The sequence below is a fragment of the Scardinius erythrophthalmus genome (genome assembly GCF_964197995.2).
Source record: "Scardinius erythrophthalmus genome assembly, chromosome: 9".
Taxonomy (NCBI): domain Eukaryota; kingdom Metazoa; phylum Chordata; class Actinopteri; order Cypriniformes; family Leuciscidae; genus Scardinius; species Scardinius erythrophthalmus.
Window position 1 is genome coordinate 43,455,431 of NC_138229.1, and position 22,189 is coordinate 43,477,619.

The following is a 22,189-nucleotide window of genomic DNA, read 5'->3' on the forward strand; positions in this document are numbered from 1 at the left end:
AAACAGAGCGTTACTGACAGACTGGGAAGAGAGGAGCCGCAACAATGGAGAATATGAGGAGAATAATCAACATTCAAGCAGGAAAACCTGTTCTAGTAGAGACAAAAAACAAAATCAAAAATCAATTCCAATTCAGGAACCGGATACTTGTTATAAAATTTTAATTTCAATTCCTCTTATCGATTCCTTTGTGTGCGTTTTAATGTGACTTTAAACCATTCAAGTGCAAGAAGACCTCTTTTTGCACTTGAACGGACAAATAAACACAAAAACATGTCAAAATATTCTGGTAAACAGTCGGTAATGTCTTACATGAACATAAACAGTTGACAAAGAAAACACGTGTAACAGTATATTGGATCTGTGCAGCTCTTAAAGTTACAGCAGCCTTTGACCAAGAGACCACTCACTGTTCTTGACTGAATAACTTGTGTAACTAATGTTTATTTTGTTTATAAAGTGCAGTGTTATTTTACATTTGATTACAGTTTCTGTACCTGAATACCTGAAAATCTTAAAACACTGTTTATTTCAGTCATATCTTTTTTCAGTTGTACTTTGTGCGATTGCTAATTTTGTATTTGTTCTTTTTTTAACTAGATGTACCGCATCGCGGTACAAAATATGACCGCCGCTCAGGCCTGCACTGGCTTTCCACAAAAATAAATGACGTGGAGTAATTTGGCTGTATTGCGTGTTTATGTATATACCTAAAAAAAGTAATAGTATGTGCATGTCTGTGTGTGTGTGTGTGTGTGTGTGTGTGTGTCTGTCTGTGCGTGTATGTATGTGTGCGTACATGTGTGCGCGTGTGTGTGTGTTTGTGTGTGTGTGTCTGTGCATGTGGATTTGTATGTGTGTGTATGGGTGTGTGTCTGTGCGTGTGGATGTCAGTGTGTGTGCATGCTTGCGTTTGTTTGTATTCCTGCATGTGTGTGTGTGACAGTATCATCCTAAACCAGCAACCCTTCGCTCAACAGCACCATCTACAGGCCGATGAGTGTACAGTCACTAAATGTGCACATAAATGAATTTATTTTATACCCCCCCATGGATGAAATTCTACAAAACTTAGCAGAGGATACCCCCAGAGGATGTCAAGTTAATCATACACATGAAATATGGTGCAGTTCTGAACATCTCCACTGAAGATAGGGGCGATTAAAGCAGAATAATATTGCATTTTCATTTTTTATGGGAGGGGCGCAAATCACAAATGAGTGATTATGGGCTAGGTTGATGTGGGCCCTTAAGAGCAACATACCATAAAAATTTCTTCATCCTCGGTGCCACGGTTCAGGTAGTTATTTAGGAAAAACTGCATTTTTTGGGGTTTGGGGGGGCCCAGCGCGGGGGGGGAGTGGCCCCCGGGGACCAAACGAAATTTTTCCTTAGAAGTCTAGTGGGGCTACATACCCACCAAATTTCATGTTCCCCGGTGCTTCGGTGTCCCTGGTATCGTTGACGAAAAATTCAGTAAGGTGACGGGAAAAAAACAATCCCTTTGACAATCCCTATATGACCGCTTTCGCTAGCTACGCTAGCGGCGGTCATAATTACTGAGTGTTTACTTGTCTTTAATAATGCTTGAAATGTTTATTAGTTAGTCTAGTTGTTTTAATGGTGTTTTTAAACTATAGGCAAAATGTCCTTGTGTAAGTGTTCTTTAGCATGTTGATTTTTGTTTATTATTTATTGAATTAAATGCTTTGTAATAAGACTTTGATTAAATGTGAATGATATCTATGATTTTTTTTTTACCTTATTGTAATCAAAATTAGGAATTGATAAGAATTGGAATTGAAATGGTTCAAATTTAAACAATACCCAAGTCTAATCAAGACTCTGTAAAATAATAGGCTTAGGTCCTCCTTATTTCAAATGAAATCTTGCTACTAGAGGGTGACGACTCGCAAAAAAAAAAGGTAGCAGGAAAAAGGAGTGGAAAAGCAAAAGTTCATGACTGAGAATTTTCACATGGTAACACTACTCTGTCAACCTGGGAGTTGAGGAATGCAGAGCTGCCTGGGATTCTGGGGCCAGGACATCAGAAAGAAGACAACATTCACAGTGGACTGAGTCAAACTGATTGAGTCAAAGCCATCGAACGTATGCTATTCTGTCTGAACTATCAGAATTAGAAGACTCACTCCTGAACTTGCTATGTTTGGTGTATAGAGATAACTAGAGCTTGTGGCTGTGAAAAAGAAACATGGATGCCTGCAGTTTAACCCACTTGGTGCTATTTAGCTATTACTGACCAGAGACTCTAACACAGCATCCTTACAAGATGCGATGCATCCCGACAATGAGACATGACAAAATCAATCCAAAATTACAGCCAATTTCAGGAGAGCCTGTGGGCGGAGTCTCTCTGCAAACACACTGCACTCGCAACCAAATCAATCCAATATCACAGCCAATCAGGAGAGCGTGTGGGCGGACTCTCAAACGCACTGCACTCGCAACCAAATCAATCCAACATCACAGCCAATCAGGAGAGCGTGTGGGCGGACTCTCAAACGCACTGCACTCGAAAGGATAAATAATCAAATGTATAAATATTACACAATTTTAACATAATTAGGAATACAGAATACAGAGTGACTGAAGCAATCTTTGTCATAGAATGCACTTGTTTGTTCACAGTTCGAATGTTCTTGTTTCCTTTAATCTGAGGTGAATTAACCATTGCTGCTTTCAGTACGGCTATAAAGATCATGCAAAATGATATTCAAACTCACAATAAATCATTTTAACATTAAATAAAGCACACAATCAGTACCTGAGATTATCAATGTCATACTTTGTCATAAGAATCATAAGAAGAGAAACTGTTTCTAAAACTGAATTCGCTATCGCTCGTCGCATATCACCGTCGCAGCTGGCTAGAACAAAAACTCTGGTTAACATGGAAAAGACACCTTTTGTTGAGGTGTCGCCTCGCGTCTGGTTAGGACGTGGTGTAACTTTCGACAGTTCATAATAAATCACCTTCAAGCCGTTGTGTGATGTTTATGGTTTCTATGCCTAGACCCCAAGGCTGAAAGCAGGAACTAAAGACAGTATAAGTTTGTGAATACATCAAGAGGCTGTTACTTTCTACAACTCCAGCTCAGGCAAGCTGTCCAAAGAGTGGGTATCCCAACATCAAGAATGAGTTTTAGTTTGGTGTATTTATAGCTTTAGTCATCTGATAAAATGCAATTTCTCAAGTTCTATCATAAATTCTGTCAGATCTAAAGTTTCACAGCTGTAATTGTCTATAAAATGTGTGGGCTAGTATATCATGTGATAACCAGCAAAGAGATGACAAGAATTCCCTATGGTGTGTCACAGTATCTTGACATGTTTCCCTAGTATCTAAAAAGACTATCCTCTTCACACAGTCCTTCTGTACACATATACCTTTGAAACCTGTCAGCTGCCCACATATGGCACACATCATTTCAACCAGACACATGGAAAAAAATCCTTTTAATAGCAGGTCTATGCAGAAGTATAGCAAAAAAACTGCCTCCTACTTTCTGAGATAATGATCCTAGAGTCTTGGCTGTGTGTATTTTGTGTTTAATTCACACTTGGTTCAGTTGCATGGTCTGAACAGGAGCTCAGTTTCACCATCCTCCCCTGCCGACAGATCTCTTTTCACATTGTACTTCTGGGTAAGAACTGTGCTATGTTTGCGTCATCAACACGAGCACCACCGCGAATACTAGTGGATAATGATTCAGGAGGACATATGACACCTCTGTGCCATGGATGCTTTGCAAGAGATTTGAAGAATCCCTAAATAATCCTGCTCTTCAATGACAATTAATTTAGAGCAGCTATGAGAAATCTACATTAATACGTACAGTTGATGCAAAAAAAAGATGCAAATTATATAGCTTTGCTTGCCTGGCTGGAGTGAGATTTTGATGACGTGGACTGAATCAATGACACGCCCATATTTGAGGTTTTAAGGATCCAACAATTCATTTAAAAGTCCCCCTGTAGTCAATCATTTTATTCCTTAAAACTCATCTTCGATCAGCAAAATGACGTATTTAAATATTTTTTCCTTGAAAAAAAAGTCTTCATGTCTTAAAATAGCTTGAGTGTAACTCGACACTCTCGCCTCATTTAGTATGTGCGGTTCTATTAATATGCAAATGAGCCCCGCCTCCACTCACTCACTCAGCTCAGAGATCCACTGGTTGACGATCACAAGTTGATCTGATTGGTTACAAGGTAGTTTGTGACGTCAGAAACACCAGCGATTTCAAAGCGTGAAATCCTATTAACTTTAATCATACAGACTGATTAGCTAGCTTGAAATTGATCATAATAATCATACATTTTTGTATGCTACATTGTATGCTCTACAAAATGTGTATTATATAGGCCTACATGTTATAATATATAAAAGTGTTGTAGGCTACACAAAATAAGCTTGTTTGTCCACAGCTGTAAAGCAGATATATAGTTTAAAATGACTAAATTATAGATTTAGAATAAAAGCGCAATCTAAGTGTAAACAGGTCAGAGGTAGAAAACGCCTTCAGTCCTCTGAACACAGTTACACATTCATGTCATTCATTGTTCTTGTGGTGCTTAAATCCTATTACAGTTACTGTTATGTAAATATTATGTTTTTGCACAAATGTTATGATGCATGAAAATGCATAATCCAAATGACTGCATTCATTTCTCTGCATGTTTGACACACATGCACATGCCTTATGAAATTATACCTATAGTTCAGTTCAGTTATTCACAGTTATGCCAAACTTTTGTGAAACAGAAATAAGCAAATATCTGTAATGAAGGAATAATATCATGTAATATCCACGAGCTGAGGAAACCATCTCTCAATTCCATTAAACTGTAAAGCACTGCATCTGACATGCTAAGTGCCTCAGCTAATATGGAGTTGAAGACAGATTGTGTTGTGCCCTGTTATTTTGCAGCGTCTTGTTATTTGGCGTGAGATTTAGTTGGGCTGTGAGAGAGTGTGAGAGAGAGCCTGAAAGCTGGAGAGTTGGCAACCCTGTTATGTGTCATCAATAGCGTTTCACCTCGTGTGTCAGGACGGATTGCGCTCATACTACCTTCCTTTAAAGGGATAGTCCACCCAAAAATGAAAATTCTGTCATCATTTACTCTCCCTCAAGTTGTTCCAAACCTGTATGACTTTCTTTCTTCTGCTGAACACAAAAGAAGATATTTTAAAGAAGGCTGGTAATTAAACAGTTGCTGGTCCCCATTGACATCCATAGTATTTTTATTTCCTACTATGGAAGTCAATGGGGTCCATCAGTTTGGTTACCGACTTTCTTCAAAATATATTATTTTGTGTTCAGCAGAAGAAAGAAAGTCATACAGGTTTGGAACAACTTGAGGGAGAGTAAAAGATGACAGAATTTTCATTTTTGGGTGAACTATCCCTTTAAGACAAGTCATTTCACTCGGCGGCCATCTTTGAAACGCCTCTCGAGCATGCAAGTGCAGCTCCTATCTCTTTGAATGGGGAAACATCACATTCTCCAAAACTGTTCGCCAAGCTTAAGATTAAATTTCATATTTGAAATCACCAATGAAATCTGACAACAACCGTCTCATAAATTGTTTCTAAATGCTCGTATCATGACAGAAAACTACATTTTTCAGGCTGGATCAAGCTAAAGCACATGCGTAGTGTCTGACTGTTTCTATAGCAACCGGAGTTTCTAACGGCAACTGCAGTGATGCGATGACTTTACCAATCAGCGATCGGCTCTTCTTTAGAAGGCGGGACTTATTCCGCTATATTGAGCGTTGCATTTTTCCCCATTCAAAACAATACGAGTGACGAGTGACTTGTCTTGTGTTATTCTATAGTCTTTGCTGTACCCTAAGCCTTTTAAAGCAGACCTGGGTGTGGATCAATGGTGGGCACCATCAGAAAACCTCTTCATTCAAAAGGACATCAAATGGTCCAAACCAATGTGTTAAAGTGCCTGAGAAACATTCAGCTACAGTAAGTTATCAGTGTACCATACCTTCCCCAAATATTTCTGATATATTTAAATTCTCCTACATGTAGGATGCCCAACAAAATCCTCAGTAGCCAGCAAGGAGACATCAACGTATAATGCATAAATGAAATGCATCAGTCCCTTTCCACAGGGCTTGGCACATCATGGACTTCATCCAGAAATCTGACAGGTAAAATGCTTCTCGTTGAAATATTTGTGCTAGCTGTGTCACCTATTTAGCTGGCTGTAAAACCGGCATTGAGTTACTCACACTCCAACATTCTTTGAGTGGAAACGGTGTGGGGGAAAATCCTTGCAAAGGTCAAGGGAAGTCAAGTAAACAACATTTTCCTGAGTCAAATACTGCCATCATATTGCTTTACCACGCCAGTGAAACTGAGGCCTTACCTATTAACACGAGCGTTATGAGCTCTGAGTCATGAACTGGTGCCAACACTTGCTGTATGTCAGACCGCAGACCGGCTGCAAATTAGGAATATTCAGAAAGAAAGATAGCGCTTTCAATTGAGGAATATTTCTTTCCAGTTACTTTTATCCCTAGTATGGAGTATTTAGCTCTCGTGGAGGAATGTTGACTCCTTTAGTGGGAGTGAGCTTCATGGCACAGATACTGGTCCACTTGTTGTGATTTTAGTTTTAATGTGTAGTGGACTGCTGGAAGAGAAGAAGCCAACCTTCGAAACTCCCTTTCCACACAATGATAGCATTAACATGCAGTGACTCCCATCACAGCGACTGCTTTTCTTCTCCCCGACACTTATCCTGATCTGGGAATTATACATACTTTCATTACACAAAACACACAATATGGAGCACATCTTTTACATATCCATTCATAGCACTGTATACACTTAAAGTGTGCTGTATCTGACACAACGATGCATGGGTGAAAGTTCAACATTTCAGAATTCGGACTCTATATGGGCCCTATCACACACCCGGAGCAATGCAGCGCCAAGCGCGACGCAAGTGTGTTTTGCTAGTTTCAGCCCGTCGCAGTTTTCATTTTCACGTCCAGCGCCACGTTATTTATATAGGAAATGCATTTGTGCCCATCTGTGTGTCCATGGGCTCCCATGAGAACCAGGTGTGTGTCCATGGGCTCCCGGTCTGAGAACCAGGTGTGTGTCCATGGACTGCTGGTCTGACAACGAGGTGTGTGTTCATGCGCATTGTTGGCGCATTATTTTGAGGAACTGAAATGTACTGAGCCGTTGACCAACTGAAACCTGGTCTAAAGTCAAATGCGCAGGATTTATTTTTTTGTTATTTAAAGAGCACGTTAGTAATGTGTGCCTACAATGTGTCCACAACATGTGAACACTCTGCTTATTACACACACAGGGCACACAAACTAGCCAGATATTAAAAATAAAAGGATTACAGTGTAAAAGATGATTATTGTATTCATAAAGATATGGTGGAATCCGGCTTGTCCCATAGATGCTGTGAGCTTTAACCTCACACACACACACGCATGCACACACACACACACACAGCTTTTACCTTGCACACGAGCAGATCGGTTTCCTCGCTAGAGAAGCATTCAGTCTTTCCGCGTACAAATTCCCTCATTTAAATAGCGAATCTGCCATGTTTCGAGCGCAACTGGCTATTAAAGGGAATGGGAGATGAGACTCTGATTGGTTTATTTCACGTTACGCCCAAAACACACCCATTATTCATTAAGAGAATAGGGACAAAACACACCCATTACTCATTAAGAGAATATAGACAACCCTTTTAGACCATGTGCCGGGAGTGCCGACCATTTTTCCCGTCATTAAACTAGCAAGAGTTTCGGACACGCCCTAAGTGAACTTGCACCGGCCGCTTTAGACCATGCGCTTAGATCATTAAAATGGGGCCCAATGTGTTCAGCACAATACCTAATCTGGAAATAGGAAAAAAAAAAAACCTTAAACACTGTTCTAACTATGATTTTTAAACTATATGCATATAAATTCAGCACCAGAGTGAGCCATAGTGTGTCGCTGGATCGCAAAGTCGCCAAATTGCAAATCCCTCACCCATTCCCTGCTAAAATCTAATGCTAATCCAGCATTGCAATCCAGCATCAGGTATGTTTTGTACGCTGGCGGACCAGCTCAGTTTAGCTTGAGAACACCATGAAAGTGTTGGTCCAGACCAGCGTACACCTGGATTCATGCTGGGTTTTTCAGTATTGGCTCAACCAATGGTGCGAGTCTGAGGCAGGAGTTCCTGCTTGTCTGACCAATGGAGGATTGGGACAGTGCTCAGGAAACCTGTTTAAAACAGTTATTTCACCACTGCTAGGACCTGACTTCAGTTTCCAGAGGATGAGACTACTGTACAATGGCACCATTCTGTGCCTCACAGTGTCCTACTGAATGCAGTAAGAGCTGGCTACAACTACAACTGACACTTCGGTTTCTCCTATCAAGTGCTCGCAAGGTTACAAGGCATGAATTCAGTGAGGGAAAAAAGTCTGATTGCAATCATGACGATTTGTACCTAGTATTAGACACACAAATGTAAGGGCCAATCAGTGGGAATGCTTCCTGAAGGTCAGAGCTGTCATAGTAACTGTGAAAACACTGCTGATAAAGTAAAGTAAAGCGGTCCGCGCTGTCAATTCTTAGACCTTTTTATAGAAAATCCAGCGGATGCACTGTAAGAATAGATCAGACTCCAATGTGTGTTTGGTGTGAAGAGCTGGAGAAGAAATAGGGGGTTGAAAGCCAAAGCAGATCAATTTGTTCACCGCCGGTTTGTGGAGCCGCAGTGATTCATGCTGCACTACTGGATGTTCAGTTCACTGAATCCGGACAGTTTTTAGGCCATATGTCTGGAAAAGATAGCATGGGTGTAGTAAATCAAACAAAAACCTTTCTGAGAAACATTGTTCTGCATGTACTGTATAAGATGCTTATGAAAAAGAAGACCTCGGAAGAAAGAATGTTTTGTAGTGCTGAAAAAATGTTTTGCAACTACATTAAGGAGACTGGTGGCTTCAAAGATAATGTAATTTATTTGCAATGGACCCTCAGCAAATATGTATGAGGAATGGTAAGAAATAACTCTCAATATGTTAAACACCCTGTTACTGTACACTCTCTGTGAAATGGAGAATTCATATGAATACTTTTATGTCACAATAGATAAATCTGCTCTTTATAATCTTTCCATTGTGTGGATGGGGGTTCATAATAACACTACAGCACGACTCGCAAAAGGTGCAAATGCAAATATTCAGCAAAATGCTCAAACTAGTTGGACTGTAGACGTGTCCAAGAATGTGCATACGCTTTAAATGGTTCCTTCTTGTATTTATCTCAAAAACCTTCTTCTTCTGAAGAAAGTGCAATTCAATGAATCGTCTGTTCAAAGGAGCTCTAAAAGCTAATTAAAAATAGAGGGATACTTTGGATAACAACAATAAACTCTCTCCCATGTTTCTCGCACGCTGTTCTCGGGGTTTAAGAGCAAGAAGAACAGGACAGATCTTTTTATTAAAACAATAATACTAAATGATAAATAAAATGAAAAAGTTAATTGCATGTAAGACGGGTGCATGTTCTTATCAAATGATCAATACATATTTAATTCCACAATCTGTGGGTTTGTATATTTACCATTATATGTAACAAATAATATAAAAGACATTAATGTAAATATTTACATATTTAGGATAAGATTCGTCATAAATCTAACACTAGTTAGACATTAACACATTAGTGGAATTGCAATTTTACTGAATCTCGTGATACTACTATCAATTCTCTGTGTGTCCAGCACTGTTTGTAATTATTGCCTTTGTTCATGCGTGTCAAAACTAGCCACACGTTTGACCTATAATGAGCTTTACCTCATCGATATCTTGAGAAAGACGGATTCACTCATTAGTGTCTTCCTCCTAAAGTAGCGACATGTTCAATAATCGACTACAACAGCTTACAAACTGCAACGCAACCCTTTGTTATTGTCCTATTGGCTGGGTATTGGGTCATTAGTTGGGTCACAGCATTCGTCTGCAGTGACAAGACTTATTCTGTGATAAATAAGATTTGAGCAGCGAAGGAACAGCTCAGTCATGCGGCGGGCATTAGTTGCACGCCATGGCTCCTGAGAAGTTGTGTTTCTTTTTAATAAATGCAGGAACATAGTGAGTCACTTGGTCTAAACAACATTTCCTACAGAAAGGCATGCTGAGATGGGACTCTTTTTTTAGACTGTTTCTCAGCGGCTCACCTTAACTCACAGCCACAATCTTTGGCCTTTTAAAGAGAGACGCTCCTGGATGGGTTTGTGCTCCACACAATCCGGCAACATGGGGACGGAGCAGAATCTGCTAAACTCACACGGTTAACTGTCATATATCAGGAGTTTAGGGGAGTCCTATACAAACGCATCACCAAAAATCCTTGATTTCTGTCATTTTCTTCACCGTTACTGTTCCATAAATCAGAAGTCATTTGTCAGCTGGATTATCGTCTCTATTATGCTGCGCCGTCACGAAAGTTCATCATCTGCATTTAAGCTTTGCCAGTTTTACCTTTGTGCAAATGCACACACAAAGCTTTTTCATGTAAACACAGTCAGTTATGTCTTGAATTTACAGAAACAGTTAGGAGAAAATAAATGTAATGTTTTCAACAACTTTTACATAGTTTTATAATAATTTTTATTTTTTTATATATAGACATTATTATTATTTTGTTGATGTAAATAATACTGTGTGTTTACATAATGATTGTACACACTGTAAAAAAATTCTAACCTCTCCAAGTCAAAATTTTCTAGTGACTGGTTACATCTAAATTTTTAAACAATTCTTGTTGCAATAGTCTGTTAACATTGGCTCAATGAGAAATAATACGTCAGACTAATTGAAAAATTTAGATGTTATCAGTCACTAGAAATTTTTGACTTGGGGATGTAATTTTTTTTACAGTGCATGTAATTTACTATAATTATATAAATTCCTATATTTTTAGATATCATAAAAAATTGTTTTATATATATATATATATATATAAATATAAATAATTATTTAACTTATTATATCAAGTAAATATTTGTGTTCCACCCAGACAATAGAGTCAAAGTTCTGGCTCTTCACAGTCTCAGATCCCAGGGGTGAGATAATCTCGTCATTTCATTCATAGATATGGCTGGAACGCATGATGCCAGTGCATGGTACTGTACAAGTGAAACGCTAATGCTACAGTTTGCTATCTTAGCTAGCAACCCCGGTCACACTAAATGCATCTCTATAGCACGCATTGTGTTTATCGTGCAATTTATATGCGAAAATGAGTTTTTACGTGCATATGATACGCATGGGTAGGTTTAGTAGTGGTGTGGGGTACGTATGTATTATACGTTTGGTTAGGATTAGTGGTGTGGGGTGCGTGTGTATTACACGCAATAAAGTGCGTATCAAATGCACACGAAAACTACGTATCATATGCACGTAAAAACTCATTTTCGTATATAAATTGCACGATAAACACAATGCGTGCTATAGAGACGCATTTTCATGAGATCAGGCTGTAGCTAGATAACACAGGCTTTGGTAGAAGTCACAACATGCTTTTTGACATGCATGTTTCTTTTGGCACTTTAATATCAGCCGGAGTTCAGTTGCGAGTGCCATTACCACCCTGCTGCAAAATCCAGCATGAAATCCATGTTGGTCCAGGCTGGCTAGAGCTGGATTAGCTGTGGACAAGCATACTCATGCTGTCCTCAAGCACTTGGTGACCAGAAAACCAGCAAATGCTGGATCTCTCAGCAGGACAGGCAGAGAAAGTGTTAATTTAGCTGTGTTAAAGGTGTTAAACTCCTCCCCAAAATAACTCTCATCATTTACTCACTTTATTCCCTCTGTGGAACACAAACAGAGATTTTTAGAAAAATCATCCATCTCTGCGAGGCCACATTATGCGGGTTCCTTAAAGTTGACGCTTTAAAAACCACACAAAGTGAACACAATAGTAAGCCATACAGCTCCAGCTGATGAATAAATGTCTTCTGGAGCACAACAATAGGTGTAGGTAAGAAAAGTACTACAACATGTTTTACTTTTTAAAGGCTGTAAACCATCGCCTCATCCGCGGGTTCTGAAGCACGAGGCGTAAATGGACCAAGCGCAGGTCAAATGAACTTGAACGTTACTTTTCTGTCTGTGGTTTATAATTCCCTCAGTAGACATACAAAGTGTGGCCTAAATGTGATCCTACTTGTGTACAGCAACACCAAGGTTTTATAGACCTCCGTTTCTGTCTTGTGCTCCCCCTTGTCTCGGGTGCACTTTTTGTTATTTCCTGTCCTGTGTCATGTTTTGTAGTCCTTTGTAGTTTTTCTTGTTGATTAGTCTCGCCAGGTGTTTCTGATTAGCCACGCCCCCTTGTTATCTTGTTTAGCTTGTTTGCCTGTGTATTTAAGCCCTGTGTCTAGTTCAGTCTTTGGGAGTTCTTAATGTTCCCTGTTCCAGTTTTGAGTTTATTTAATAAAGTTTGCTGCACGTGGATCCTGCTCCCTTCTTTGATTCAACCGCGACGTTACGGTTTCTAGAGTGGAACTTCTGCTTGTTTAATTTTAGTTTCATGTTTCACTGTTTTAGTTGCTCCCTGAATAATAATATATTTTACTGTTTATTTTTATTCAGAGGAATAAAGACGTGTATATATCTATGTATTCTGTGGTGGTTTGTCTTTTCATTTTTAATTCTAGCTTCTTACACAGTACTCTTTTTTTTTTTTTTTACAAACAGTAAACAGATCAAAACAGATCAATTGTAACGGCTGATATCATCGCTGGTGTGGACACTGATATAGTTTATGGTTAAAGTTATCTTTATAGTTCTCGCTCTTGCTGTGAGCGGGGCTTAAATCAGGGATTTAGTCAGTACTGGCATATGTTGATTTAATCACTATGTTAAAATGGAATGGAAAGCGCAATTGTGTAGAGAGACAAAGAAACTCGGTAAGTAAGATGGTAAAACAACATCAAAGTTGATTCGCTCTGCAAAATCAGCATTTAATTCCATAATAATTCAACACTGAAGCCCTTTAACCTTGGCTTAAACGGACAGTCCACCTAAAAATGACAATTCTGTCATTACTTGCTCTCCCTCATGTCATTCCACACCTGTATGACCGTTTTATCTCACAGTTGTTGGCTTTCCTTAGAATGAGTGCGGGTCTTGTGGATCTGTATCCTCTCTTCATAGGAAGATGTTTAGAAGAATGTTGTTCACTAAACAGTTTCGGTTCCCATTGACTTCCATAGAATGGACAAACAATACAATGGAAGTCGATGGGAACAAAACTGTTTGGTTATCAACATTCTTAAAGAAATATCGTTGTATGTGTAAAACTGCCTACAGGTAATATGCCTGCCGTCGTATCCTTAATGTAAAGCTAACCGTTAATAAAGGAAATGTTTTTGCAGATTTAATACGAATAACTGTGTGTTTGACTATGCACTGTTTTATTTATTCAACTGATGAAAATTGCAAATACTTTTAAATACAAAGCAAGGTCAATAGTCTTGAATCAGCAGCACCATCAGCTATTGGTGATTGTTTCCTAAATCGTCCGTAGTCAACATGATTAACAATTACTTGGTCTTAATACAGTTACACATGAATTATGCATGCTTATTTTATTAGCTCTTTCTGTAATGTAGTTTAAAGGACCAGTACAATGGGATCTCCGGTTTGGAGGACCAGAAGATTCCTGAAGGGATCGATTACTCAGGACTGGTTGATGAACTGGTTGATGTATTAAATAGAGATGCACCGGTCAATCAGGCCCGGACGGTTTTTGCACCAAACACACGATTGGTTTTTCATTTTATTTTGGCTGGTCTTTATTCCGGACTTGCACACAAACAGCATTGCAATCATTTCCCAAAATGTCATTTGTGGTGAAATATTAGGAAGTCTGTAAACAGGACATTAATACAGCAAAGAGGAGATGAGGAATCAGAAAACACTGGACCAGGCTCCGCCGTTCACTGTTCGCCTGCAAGGAAATATAAATATTGAAATGTGGTGGGGGTTTATATGAATCTCTGACTGTCCTCAGATACGTTTCGATAGCATTATCTTTCCCTCTTACCTCTGTATACAGTATGTATATATGTTTATATGCGCAGCGGTACCCAAAGAAACCACTGCTGTTCCACAAGCGCCACCTACTGTCAGAATCAAATCTATTAAATCAAAAACAACTACTCATGTCACATGTGGGTAGCATCTTAGTTTGGATTGTGATTAAAAATGCAGTGGTTGCCTCTAATTTAAAATGGCTACGTGTGTGTGTGTGTGTGTGTGTGTGTGTGTGTGTGTGTGTGTGTGTGTGTGTGTGTGTGTGTGTGTGTGTGTGTGTGTGTGTGTGTGTGTGTGTGTCGTGCTGGCAAAAGGAGTCAGAATGCGCACAGGATAATTTCGAGCTACAGGCAAAACAAGTGAAAAATTTCGTTTTTGGCCGATTTTGAGGTTTTCACATGAAAGAGATCATTAACCCCTCATCTAGCGATCCCAATGCTCCAAAAAGCAATTAAACATCTAAAAGTATCTTCATTTGTATGTTTTATGAGAGGAGTACCTTTTTTTTTTTTGTCCGTGAAAAACGATCTTACTCGCGCTGACTGACAGATCCGAAGCGATCCTGATACACAGAATCACAGTATTTCTAAATATCTGAGTATTCACGCAAACATGATCTGTTGTGTATGAAGTGAACGTTTGGTTAACTGTTGGGGAAATCATCTGATGTGTAACATTATATTAGATCCGTGTGGTACAGTAGGTCTGAATATATAGACTGTCTGTTTCATTAATGTTAATCAAACAATTGTGGTATCATGGGGGAAAAAAAGTTGAATATATTTTTTTCCCTATAGATATATAGGAACTATTTGGTTTGGACTTGGTGTGTTTCAAATGTGGTTTTATTCCCAGTGATTTTAAGGGATGGTTGCTATAGGTTTGGCACCTTTGTTTTTTCTCGAAATTGACTCAAAATTGAATATATATATTAAGGCCAGTTTGGCCTGTTATAGAGCAAATAAACTACAAATACATTTGCTTAAAGGGAAACAAATCTCTGAATTTGCTCATTTACTTATTAAAAAATGATCAGAATCTGCAATGAAAGATCACGATCTGCGCATACAAGTATTGAAGACATGCTTTCGCTTCACAGAAGAGTTCAGACTTGAGTATTTGGGACCCTGGCTTTAATGCATTCATTCATTTACTTCAATGAATGAGATCAAAGACAAAAGCACTTTGAGAGTGACTGTATTTCCACAAGTGCGCCCAGCTCTTAATCTAACCGCTCATGGAGGCTGATTCTGGTTACAGTTCTTGTGCAACTTTCTAAACTGCACTGAAATGTCTAACAGAGCTCTGCTAGCTCTTGTGACACGGCACTGTTCACTGTCTACGGTCTTTTGGACAACTGGTTTTCATTTGTTGTGCACCTGTGTTATGTTTATGAAATTAATAAACACAAAGGCTATTTGATTTGTTTTCTTTTTTGATGTACATGTATATTGGGACAGCATTTGTTAACGTATGTAATAATGTGAATGACAAGCATGCAAACCAATTATAAGATCTGCAAAATATTGTATTAGTGAAATTGAAAAATATATCTTAGCTATACGTTGGTATATTTTACTCAAGGGAAATTACTGCTTCTAGTGAACCATGAATATATATATATATATTTTTTTTTAAAAGCCATAGCGAATATAATATAGTGAAGACTTGCTCTACTCAGCAAGCATAGCGACCACCAACAGAATCCATAACACCTTAGCAACAACAAAGAAACACCATAGCAACCACCCAAAAAACAAGCACAACTCAAAATATCTTTTTTCAAAGGTACTTATAAGGCACTTTGTAATACGCTCAATTTAATCACATTCAGCATCTAATGCAATTAGGAGCAATTCCAGCGTTATTTTCTGTTCTAACATACTTCAGCTGCGTTCCTTTAATGGCAAATCTGACTCTCGAGCAGATTCTGCGTCTCCTTTGAAGATGAAAACCTGCTGGTGCCATTATAGAAAATGTGTTTGGAAAAAATAAGAGGCACAATCCATCCGACTGTACACACACCCTGTTTTCACTCTCGAAGAGTCAAACCCTGAAGCCCGGTCGAGCATCGTGAGAGCCACGGTTGACACAGTAAAGTCACTATATTGACAAACAAGGAACTCCATTGCTTTCAATGAGAAACCTTTGGAGCCAATGGGAAATTTATCGTCGTCATGGATTAAACTAGGGTATAATTTTGCTATTATGACATGTGTTGGGGTATACATTTCAATTTAAACACCCACAATAATTTTATTTTCTTTAAACTATGAAGACATTTTTGAGCACCCATATAATACAGAACGGCATATACAAATACAGTCACAATTTAATAAAAAATTACAAACATCCCAAACCTTCTGAGGCCTAACGACTGCTTTGAGTGAGAAACAGACCTAAAACTAATGATCCATCCGCCGTAACACTCCAGTCTTGATTACACTCAAACCACATCAGTTTTGATCGTGAAATGCCATGTGTTTCAGGCCAAAGATGCTAATGTTCAGGATTAATTTATGAATGAGATGTGACTGCGTTGATGGAGTGGGATCATTTTCAGGGTTTAAAACCTTGTGTTTCTCACACAAAAATATTGTATGAACCATTTGTGATACTTTTGTACTGTTTTTTGGTCAGTTTTTGCAATAAATTACTGTGACTGTACTTTTGCCTGTTACATGCTTTCCATCCTACAGACGGTCGTCACATGATATATATATATATATATATATGTATATATATATATATTAATAATGATTTCACAGTTACTGCTGAATAAACATTCTTTCTTCTCTATTGACAAAATATATTCAACACACCGGTAACACAGTATAACAATGCTAAGTACGCTATAAGATTTCAAATACTTGACAAATAACTTCGGTCTCCACTCTCCAAGCCACAATAAATACATAAAAACGTATGGTAATCTGCATAATTTACTCATGTCACGCAGCATCACTCTGGTGTACTGTGAACCGTATTATTATCCACAGATTCAAACTTTCCTCAAACGTGCTCAGATTGTCGGAAATGCACAAAATGGGTCACAGAAAGCATCTCAAAAAGCCGCAAAAGTAATAATTTCTGTGTTTGCGATGGCAGAAACTGTGCTTCTTCTGCCAAAGGCTTGTCCCGTTTTCTCAAGAATAATCTGTGCAATGAATTCAAAGACTGTCAACATAAAGATGCAAAAAACCAGAGCCAAACTGTGGGCAATTCATCTACATTAACCAAACTAATCTGTGTACTAAAGATATATAGTTCTGTCACACTTTTTATATACATTCATTTTGCTGCACTAAATACGTGTTTATATGCAAAGTTGTTTACATGGAATTACAAGTTTCACTTTTCACATCAAATAACAAAAATATTGTATAAGCAGTTAGTAAGTCCTCGTATTCATTTCTACATGATTCATTTGTATGTTCAAGACTTTACTTGTCACTCCACTATTTAGGTGAACTGATAAATGCAAAAAGGTAATTAATAAAGGACTTCATTAATGATGACCAGTCACATCACATAAAATATAGGCTATGCTACATTCACACATGTCAACAACCCACAGTGTGCTTATTTTTAGTCGTTTTATTAATCAGTGCAGTCGTCATGTTTGCAGTGGTTATGTAGTTGTCCTGAAGGTCAGGGTAGGGTTAGGTGCTCAAAGATATCTATAATCATGTATAAAAATCAAATGGATGCAAATAATTAAACGCATCTTCATCACACACACTGAAAGCAATGTAGTGGCACTTGAGCATGCTTCAGTTTTTGATGGCTTTGGGAGCGAGAATAGATTAGTGTATGAGAAATAGAGTGATGACTAATATGAGAAACTGCAGCTTTCACCATATAGACTGGCTTTAATAATACAGTGCACATCTGACTGAGTGAAACTGTAAACTGTAAAAAATCCATCATCACAGTATCAGGACTCCACGTTTTATTTATTTAGCTACTTTTTAATAAAAAAAGGTTTTGCCAAAGTAAAGGCGAACTTAGGTTTATATGGTGTGGACTCTGTCTTTAGCTTGAGGTTTTTGTACATGAAGCATAACGAATCAAGGCAAATAGGCTACACCATCAATCAACAGTGGAAAGTACGACAGAAAGGCAGAACATCGATTAGACAAGGCTATTAGAGGACAATCCTGTTTAGTTAGAAGACGAGGCTGGTGATATACCCAGACATGCCACTCAATCTCCAATAATAAATCCCACTTGATTATAAGTGTTCCCAATAAGTGTTCCTGCATCTATAAGAAACTCAGTCAGGCACATCAGTAAGCGCTTCGAAAGAAGACCGGAGACAATCACCATTTATTTCATTACCAGAGAATTAGAAAGAAAGAAAGAAAGAAAGAAAGAAAGAAAGAAAGAAAGAAAGAAAGAAAGAAAGAAAGAAAGAAAGAAAGAAAGAAAGAAAGAACCGAACTTACCAGACCATAGACGAAACTCAGCAAGGTGCCGCAAAAGAGGAACCCTAAAGTGTGTACGATCAGCGTGGCTCCCATCCCGCCTCGAGTTCACGCACACCGATGTCAGATTAAACGGGATTTCTCGGATGTTTACGTCTGTTTAAGCGCCGATAAAGAGCCAGTCATTTCTCGTCCATCTGCTGCCCTCCCATTACATCGTTCGCTTGTGAAATTATGAATATTTTCTCACGGCTTTTCCTTGTCACAGATCTCTTCCCACTCTCTCTCTCTCCCGCTCGCGTTTTATTTCTCTGCATCTGTCTGCCTTTTTTCCTGAAATTACATCCACATGTCAGAACTATTTATGTCCTTCTCCTTCTGCGGTAGGAAGTTCAAATGATTCTTTGTGGAGTAGAAACCGACACTTTATTTTTAGGTCTTTTAAATTTCCCTTCAGCCCTGCTGTAAAAAAAGCGACATAATAAAGCGGTGTCCCTCAGGCTCAACCATCAGCTTTCTCTGCTCAGGACACCCAAAAACATCGGCAGAACGGGTTTATCGGACACTGATCATGGGTCGATGTGCTGAAACTAACCGAAACACACTATACGTGAAATATTCGCGGGCTTTTACTGTTCGTTCATAAACACCGTCTGCAAGTTTAACTGACAGACTTCAAGCGCAAATGTCTTTAATGAAATATGTGAGTTCGCTTTATGTAAACTAATACTTAAAACATGCTTTTGGGCTCTTTCAAAACTAACTGAAAGTTTCACATCTGTTTCTAAACGGATTTTCGCTGTAGTTTTGAGGCAGATGTTGATCTGACAGCCGCATTATACGGTACAAACGTAAGATAAATGTGTAGTGGGATGTTTTAAAAGGACAGATTCCTACGTTTACTTCACAATTAACGTCACGTTACGCCGCGCCGCTGGAAAAACAAAAAAACAAAACAAACGAATCAGATGGTTTTCGGGTTATTTTTAGGCAAGTTGTCCTCTTTGAGAAGACGCCTCGAGTCAGACTCGCACACGTCGGTAACCCTCACTGGACCTCTGAGAGTAGTGGAGTAGCTAGGAGAAAAAGAGGCAGGTATCGCTGACAGGCGTGAAGGATTCTGATTGGCCCACAGGGGAAGGGTGAGGGATTTGATTGGCTCGCGGTCTCCAGGGGTTCATTACACCCGACTCAAGACGACACGCCCCTTTTACACAAGCCGCGCATTCAGTGCTGTGCTTTATGTTGGCAGAGGAGCGTTTATTAGCGGCGCGCGTCCACACCGTGCGATGCAACTGATGAATATATGCTAATTCAGTGCTGGGTAACGTTCTCTGGCTTCTGAAATACATCTTTCAGTAATGGTTTTAATATTTTAGCTTTTCTTAATATTTGCTCATTCATTAAATGCATTCTTGAACAGTCAGTCAAGTTCACTTATGACAACACCTTGGTTTGCACACTTGGCTTATTCGTTTATGTGTTTGATTTAGTATTTTTATTTTTACTTCACACACACACACACACACACACACACACACACACACACACACACACACACTATCTTTGTGGGGACTCTCCATAGACGTAATGGTTTTTATACTGTACAAACTGTATATTCACTCCCCTAACAATAACCCTACCCCTAAACCTATACCCAACATACAGTACAAAACTTTCTGCCCTTTTACATAAAAAAAAAAAAAACTTAATTTAGCATTTTTATTGAGGTAAAAAATCATGCACACAAAAGTTGCAACCATGTCAAAAAAAGTTCATCAAAGTTGTCCTATAAGACAAGAACGGGTATTGTTCAAAATTCATGTATAACTTCATCCACTTCAAATGTTGACTAGTGTATTTATATTTTCCTTTATTGCACAGATGTTTGGACTGATGAAAACCAATCTGATTTATATAAAATATAAATCACACATTATTACATTAACTTCATGGGAAAATGTAAGGTAGGTCAATTCTTGCAACAACCAAAAAAGTGATATTTAGTCTATAGATAGCATGTGTTATCAACTGTTGTATCCTAATGAGATTATTTGTGTGTGGTATAATCAAGACAAATAAGAAACATTAAACAGTCATCTTTGCATGGCATATCTGAAAAGTATTTGTAAATATTCAACACTTTATGGTGTTCTTTTTTTCCAAATAAAGCCATAATGCTGATGTGCACATGTGTGTTCACTGGGCTACTGAAGTGATCCAAACCTGCTGCTGTTTGTTGTGCAACATTAGAAATGATAGTTTGCAGAAGCTCCAAATACACCATAAAAGCCCCGGATAAGCCATCGGTAATCCCAGTCTTCTGAATCAATAGCTTTATATGAAGAGCATACTCAAATGTGTTTATGTATTCACTGGGATAAACTTATTTACTGTGTGAACTATTCCGTTATAATATAATAAAAATTATTTGTAAAATGATTTCTACAGAATTTTAAAGCAAAGAAACGTCTCATAAATGGTAGCATAAAATCAGCGTTTTTCCCTCTGGCCATGAACTATTCCTCGAGTGAATTAACGTGAGCGGTTCTGCTAGAAATCCCAGTACACTGACTGAGCAGGCAATGTTTTGGCATTCCAGGTGGTTTTACACTCGATTATATTTTATATCCCTGATGTCCTAGTGATTCAAGTAAAAGATTTTTAGGCTCAATAAAAATATGAATATTTTCACTGATTAAAAGACCATCTCGCCCTTTAGGGGCAATATAAACTGACTGCCAGAAGCTGAAAGTCCCCCTGTGGTGAAAATCCAGCTTTTAATGTTGTTTATGTGTCTATGTGGTGTTTTTAATACGCTTGAAGACAAAGCATGTGTAAATTCATAAGTCGACAGCATTGCTGAGTATTTCCTCCTTAAAACTGCAGTGAACCAAAGACAGTCTCAAAAACACGCTTTGAAATCGCTGGTGTTTCTGACGTCACAAACTACCTTGTAACCAATCAGATCAACGTGTGATCGTCAACCAGTGGATCTCTGAGCTGAGTGAGTGAGTGGAGGCGGGGCTCATTTGCATATTCATAGAACCGCGCATACTAAATGAGGCAAGGGTGTCGAGTTACATTCAAGATATTTTAAGGCATGAAGATTTGTTTTTCAAGGGTCATTTTGGTGATCAAAGATGAGTTTTAAGGGATACAATTACTGACTACAGGTGGACTTTAAAAGCTCTTAACTAGGGGATTTAAATGAAGTTTTTCCCTGTACTAGTTTTCTCAAAGGAAGGTGGAGTTTGCAGGGAATAAAAGCCACTCTTTGGATTCACTATTGCAGTCTGTCAGAGCACATGTGGAATAGCAATGTAATATTATTTCCATTTTACATTAAAAGATAAGAGCTATAAGTCATTTTTCGCTTATATTGAATCTGAGGCTAAACTCAATTTTAGTGTCAAATATATTTAAGTTCGATGCGTATGACATAGTTCAAACATTAAACAATATATTTCTGCTTAACAATTTCAGTCTTCCTAACATAACTCTACCATTTCGTTTGATTTTCTATTTACTGTACCAAAATTATGACAAATGCATTATCACGCATATTAAAATTAAGAAGCACAAAAATATACTGCAAAATATTTATCTTTAAAAGAAACATACATATCCTAAAATACACT

General features: G+C 38.4%; 1 protein-coding gene across 1 annotated transcript in view; it reads right to left on the reverse strand.

Annotated features, from left to right (window-relative positions):
* Positions 1-19,608, reverse strand: part of pth1r (parathyroid hormone 1 receptor) — a 104,431-nt gene extending 84,823 nt beyond the window's left edge. The window contains exon 1 of the mRNA XM_081373346.1: positions 18,570-19,608. Within this exon, the coding sequence (XP_081229472.1) occupies positions 18,570-18,644 (75 nt within the window). The 5' untranslated portion in view covers positions 18,645-19,608. The remainder of the gene's footprint in view (positions 1-18,569) is intronic.
* Positions 19,609-22,189: the final 2,581 nt, after the last annotated feature.